The sequence below is a fragment of the Vicia villosa genome, linkage group LG2 (genome assembly GCF_029867415.1).
Source record: "Vicia villosa cultivar HV-30 ecotype Madison, WI linkage group LG2, Vvil1.0, whole genome shotgun sequence".
In the NCBI taxonomy this organism is placed as follows: Eukaryota; Viridiplantae; Streptophyta; class Magnoliopsida; order Fabales; family Fabaceae; genus Vicia; species Vicia villosa.
In genome coordinates, this window is record NC_081181.1 from 73,884,744 (window position 1) to 73,890,668 (window position 5,925).

General features: G+C 31.3%; 1 protein-coding gene across 2 annotated transcripts; it reads left to right on the plus strand.

The window, feature by feature from the left end:
* Positions 1-2,887: 2,887 nt before the first annotated feature.
* LOC131646292 (two-component response regulator ARR5-like) lies at positions 2,888-4,255 on the plus strand. Of its 2 annotated transcripts, none has more exons than XM_058916372.1 (5): positions 2,888-3,099; positions 3,195-3,262; positions 3,387-3,467; positions 3,567-3,640; positions 3,755-4,255. In XM_058916372.1, the coding sequence occupies exons 1-5, from the start codon at positions 2,976-2,978 to the stop codon at positions 4,074-4,076; spliced, it is 669 nt and encodes a 222-aa protein (XP_058772355.1). In that variant the 5' UTR covers positions 2,888-2,975; the 3' UTR covers positions 4,077-4,255. The 2 variants fall into 2 exon arrangements, with proteins under 2 accessions (XP_058772355.1, XP_058772356.1); XM_058916373.1 differs by having other exon boundaries at positions 2,892-3,099; positions 3,570-3,640.
* Positions 4,256-5,925: the final 1,670 nt, after the last annotated feature.

Consider the following 5,925-nt stretch of genomic DNA (forward strand, 5'->3'; position numbering starts at 1 on the left):
TATACATATTTATAATTTTGTCACAATTAAAATTATCAATATAAAAGGTGAATACTTCGATACCATATTAATTTAGTTGTATATGAATAAATAATTTAATCAAGCAATGTCATTTCATATTATTCAAGTGTAAAACAAGAGATAGGAGATGTAAAGTAAACAGTTCTTCATGTGGCGTGGTACTAACCTCTTATGCGATGAAGTGAAGGTGTACGTCCAAGTTATCATTTCAATACTCGAGTTAGTGAGGTCATAGTAATTTAACTTTGTAAGAGTGAATGAATAATGTCTGTTATGGCGTGTGAGAAATCATACATATAATATGCGGTTAAAGCTGCTCTTGCTTGGCCCACATGAGGTATGAGAGACCGTATGATTAGATCTAAGGAATGTTGATGAACAAGTAGACTAGATACGTTGTGAGACCCTATGGCAGGGGTCTACCTGTTCGTGTTCCATATAACAGATTCCTAGATTGAGTCGCTCGAATTAGGTTAGTTTTATTGTGTCGTTGGGGCGGTCTTGAAAACTTGTCCTCAAGTCCTTGCTTTCATTCATTAAGCTAAGACTATAGAGAAATGTTGATACGACTATTTTAAGTGTCGTCGCTAATTGTTAAACAATTTTGAGCAGATATTCACTTTGGGGTTAGAAGTGCAACGAATGTGAGTAGTTGACATCGAGAACATGCACATTAAATGACAGTCTTATAGCCAAAATGTTTTGCAGTTAAAGATTTCTATATGGTCATAGATTTTGAGGCATAAATAATATTTTTTTAGTATTTGAGTGTCATGGGAGGATTGAGGTCAAGTCATGACCATTGGTGGTGATATAGCATTTTCCTCGATCTTCGACCACTGATCGTGGGGTCGTCTACTTCCATATATAAAGGCCAAAGGGTGAATCTGGTCTTCTTTTGATCATCGTACTTGTGAGACCTTAAAGACTTTCTTATTCTTCTTACTTTGTTCGAACTCCACTTTACTGTCAATCTTTTTCTCAGTCTTTCTTTCTTTCTTTATTTGGATGTTACTCTCGATGTTGAGGTGGCTCGACTTCTTCATGTAACCAAATATGTGATTCTTGAATGTAATGATTTTGACTGTCTACTTATTATGTTTACTTGTCGTTTGTGATGATTCTTTGGGTGATTGACATGATTAACTCAAAAGATGATGCTGCTTCAACAGGTAGAGGTATTATTGCCGACCTTGATCTCAAGGAGATTAGGAAGGCTTTTTGCTTTTCAGATTTTCCTTTAACCAATCCAGAGTTCGTAAGTGTTTTCTAGTAAGAACGAAAATCCCAAACTTATATTAGTGTGCATCGACACGCTTTTGGTTGTCATCTTACTGACAATAAAGTAATATGGTGGTTGGAGTCTCAATCGCGTGCTCATACTCATGGTCATTATTTTTTATTTGTTGGCACTGAAGCAAGGATGGATCGAGGCATCCACCAACTAGCCTGGAGTTAGGAAATGAAAACCAACTGTCAATGGTGGATAAGGAGACATTAGATATAATTTCTATTTTTTGTCGGTAAATGAGGCTTAAATAATTCCTTCACCGAGCTGTGCTCTTCCATTAACTAGGGGGTGCTCTCCCCAAAAGATAACAAGAGATTGCGCAACAAATATGAAAGGTGTTTTCTTCCTCTTCAAAAGAGTTTTCTTCACGAACAAGTCTCCGACTTCCCTTTAACGACTTTAAGATAAAGGTTCTTGTTCGAATGGAGACTTCTCCTTCACAACTGTAACTAGTAAGATGGACCTACATAAACTTCTTTCAATAATGGTGAGAATATAAAAGGAGTGTGCCAACTCTAACACTCTTCTTCCACCTATTCGACATCCAACTATGCTCACCAAACTCAGAATATAGTATGGGTATACTCTTCCTTAAGTAGAGTAGGAAGCTGTATTAGTTGACAAGATAAAATTATGTATTATTTTACACTTTTAATGTATCTATATAAAATTTATATATGTTTTGTAATAGTTTAATTGTAAGTATAACACCACATTCTAAAATTCCAAAATTCAATTTCGCTATATATAAATCAATTAAAGTTAATTTATGGATTTTAAATTTAACTTGAACTAATCAAACTAATCTAATTTTAACAACATAGAGATAAACACAATTAAGAGTAGGAGTTTAGTGAGACTTCAAAAATAATTCTAAAACATCCTACCATTCTTAATTCTTATTAACTGATCAAAACCGGTTCTACTTTAAACCACCATCGATTCAATGAACCGGTTCAAAAAACTAACAGTCCAGTTTGGTCAGCATTTTTTTTTGAAATCTTGATATTCGGTCTTGCGATTGACTAATTCAAGAAAATCAATCTCACCGTCTATTAACAGAGGTCCCATTTAAAATCAGAGCAGAGCTTTGAATGAATTGATCCAACATAAGAATTGTTAGCGTCTAATAGGATTTAAACCCGATTAAGAAGAGATTTGGTCAGCATATTAAAACCGGGTCAAACTTAATTTAATTCTCCTCACACCGAATCAAATTCCCAAGAATAACAAAAAAATCACGAAATATCATCTTAGGTTTAATTTCATTAAATACTTTACTTAGAAACGTAAATGCATCACAGGGATCAAAAAAGAAAGTCTTTGAGATCACATCCCAAAGTGGATTACAGAATCTCATCTCCATCTCCATTATCCAACACCGTCAACATCTTCCAACTATAATTTTCTTTTAAAAAGATTTTCAGATTTCTTAGAGAGAGAAAAAGATTTCATTTTAATCATTTAATGCTAAATAAATATATTTTTTAAAAAAGATAAAAAATAAATAAAGCGGTGCCAGATGGATATAGTAGAATCAAAAAAACAACACAACATGTCACATTGTCACATATATTTAAAGTTTTGACACCTACGTTAAAGACTTCCCTTTTTCTTTCTTTTTTTTTCACTCTCTCTTTCGTTTTCTTCTCTTTTTTCTTCCATGGAGACAAACGGTGTCGTTTCGATTGGTGTCGATGCTGAAGAGGTTCATGTTCTGGCCGTTGATGATAGTTTAGTTGATCGGAAAGTCATTGAACGCTTGCTCAAAATTTCAGCTTGTAAAGGTTAGTTTTGTAATTTCCCAAACACAAATAAAAATGTAGAATATTTTTATTACTATATAGAATTTTAATTTAAATTTCTTGAATTTTTCTTTTAGTTACTGCTGTGGATAGTGGAATCAGAGCACTGCAATTTCTGGGATTGGATGAAGCTGATGGTTTTATCGTACGTGCGCTAATTGAAAATTGAAAATATTCATTTTGAGCGGTATTTTATTATTTTTCATTTAATGAGAGATTATTAACTTTATTATGATTTTTAATTTTATTTAATTTTTTTGTTTTCTTAGCCGGGTTTGAAGGTGGATCTAGTCATTACTGATTATTGCATGCCTGGAATGACTGGTTATGAGTTGCTCAAGAAAATCAAGGTTTTAATTATTTTCATAATAATAATAATTCATTTTCAAAGTTTTTTTAATTATAATTTATAATGTTAGTGAAATTTGATTGTAAATTGTATTATGAAGCAGGAATCGTCCACTTTCAGAGAAATTCCTGTAGTTATTATGTCTTCTGAAAACATTTTGCCACGCATAGACAGGTATTATTATTTTATTTATTTATTTATTTTCAAAATTATTATTATTAATTTTTATTGTTATTTTATTTATTTATTTTCAAAAAGGAGTGATTTGTAAATATTGAAAATATGTAGGTGTTTGGAGGAAGGTGCAGAGGATTTTATAGTGAAGCCAGTGAAACTATCTGACGTGAAACGTTTGAAGGGTTACATGACAACAAGAGATGTTAGAGGGGAAATTGAAAACAGAGAAATTAACGTTAACTTTAACGGTAACGTTGAAGGTAACAAAGGAGCGGGAATCAACAACAAAAGGAAATTAGAGGAAGCTTCTGATGAGTTTTCATCAGAACCGTCCGTTTCATCATCACCGTCGACTTCATCGTCGCCTTTGTCTTCTTCACCCGATGTGCTTGATTCTCCGATCCGACGGCTTAAAATGAGTGACACTGAATGACTATTTGGACTGTCATATAGGATACTATCATTACCTTTTTTTTTTCGAACATTTTTTTTGTTTACTTTTTTTTAATGTTTAAACTGCAATTACTTACCCGTTTTTTTTAAACGGTTTTTGTTGCATTGCCCTGTTCTTAATTATTTTATCTTTGGGTTAATTTATTGTGTTTCTTAGTATGCAAGTGGGTTAAAGTTACTGAAGTATATTAGTATTATTTTTGTTGTTTTCCTTTTTCGTAACAAAAGATGAAATATAAAATTTAGGCCCTTTTATGTGAATAAAATTTAGGCCCTTTTATGTAATTGTAAAAGGGAAGAAGACCAACATTTGTGTGATAATAATTATGTATTTTAAGTAGGGTTGGTATCTCCGCCAACCCCAAAAAAAAAAAAACATGTAATATGTTTGGATTGACTTTTGGAAGATTTATAATCAATTTTAAATGTGTATAATTGATTTTGAGTGATTTTGAGGTGTTTGTTTTATTAAAAGTAGAATTGATTCTGCATCCAAATTGATTCTACTTGAAATTAGAATTTGTAGCTTTTATCTCTAGAATTGATTCTAAATAATTTTTACACTGAAATTTATTGTTCAACTCACTTTTACATAAATGTATCAAAATATAAATTAATCTTGTTAAAATCAATTCTACCAAACTCAATTCTGCTAGAATTAATTTTATTCACCGTTAATTCAAACACACCCATAATTGAGGATGTGTTTTTAAAATCTTGATATGTTTTTAAGAAAATTAGAGTGGGACGGTTTGAAAGAATCTGTCATGGGTAAGACGAACATTTAATATTTTGACCAATCCAACAAGAATCTGTCATGGGTAAGACGAACATAAAAATTTGTTCTGGGTAAGACGAACATTTAATATTTTGATCCGTCCAACAAAAATCTTCGGATAAAATAAATATATTTGACTGGTTGGACATGTTTTGCCACTCATGATTATTAGTATATGATCAATAATTTAGAGGGATTCTTCACATTAGCACAATCAAATATGATGTTTAATATTTTAAATATAAAAAATTAATTGTTTTATTTTAATTAAATTGTTAAAGTTTTATCTCTTAAAACATGAATAAATTAATTTAAAATTTAGCGGCTAGAATTTTACTATTTTAAAATAAATAAATTAATGTCGTAGATTTTAACTCACGACTCAGTTGAATGTTTGTGTACAATTTTCAATTAAATTGACTTAATTGAATTTACTTAACAAACATGTAATATTTTGTTGAGTAATGTAGGTAGGAGAAAAAATAATGAGGAAGAGAATCAAATAATGAAAATAATTGGAAATGATGTAAAACAGATGGAATATAGGGTTGCAAGATCTTGCCTGCTAAAAGAATAAAGAAGGAAGGGGGATATGAATGGGACACGTTAAATTTAAAGTGTCCCCCCTATAAGGAAGAGTGTAGGAAAGTGTAGTGGGGTCAATGGAACTGTTGTAATTGTCTACTTGTCTCAAATGGAGGATGTGTCCTACAATTAAACTTGTGCTAAAAACACTGCTTCTGTCATGTGGAAATGGAACCAGAATATTTGGTTGTTGCTTCTTTACTTTTTTTTCTTATCTTTTTTCATAAATCTGTCACCTGCTCTATATCTTGGTGCATAGAGTTTTGATGGAAACATGTTCATATTTGTGTTATAGAGGTAACAACTCCATTCAAAATTGTAAGATTTCTTACACTTTCAATAAAACATTCGAGTAAATTAGTTAGTTGAAAAAAATGTTGAGAGAAATAATATTAAAGGTTATGTGTGGATATTATAAATTTAGCATTTTGAAATAGAGGAGAATGATGTGTGTTCTAAAAGAAGA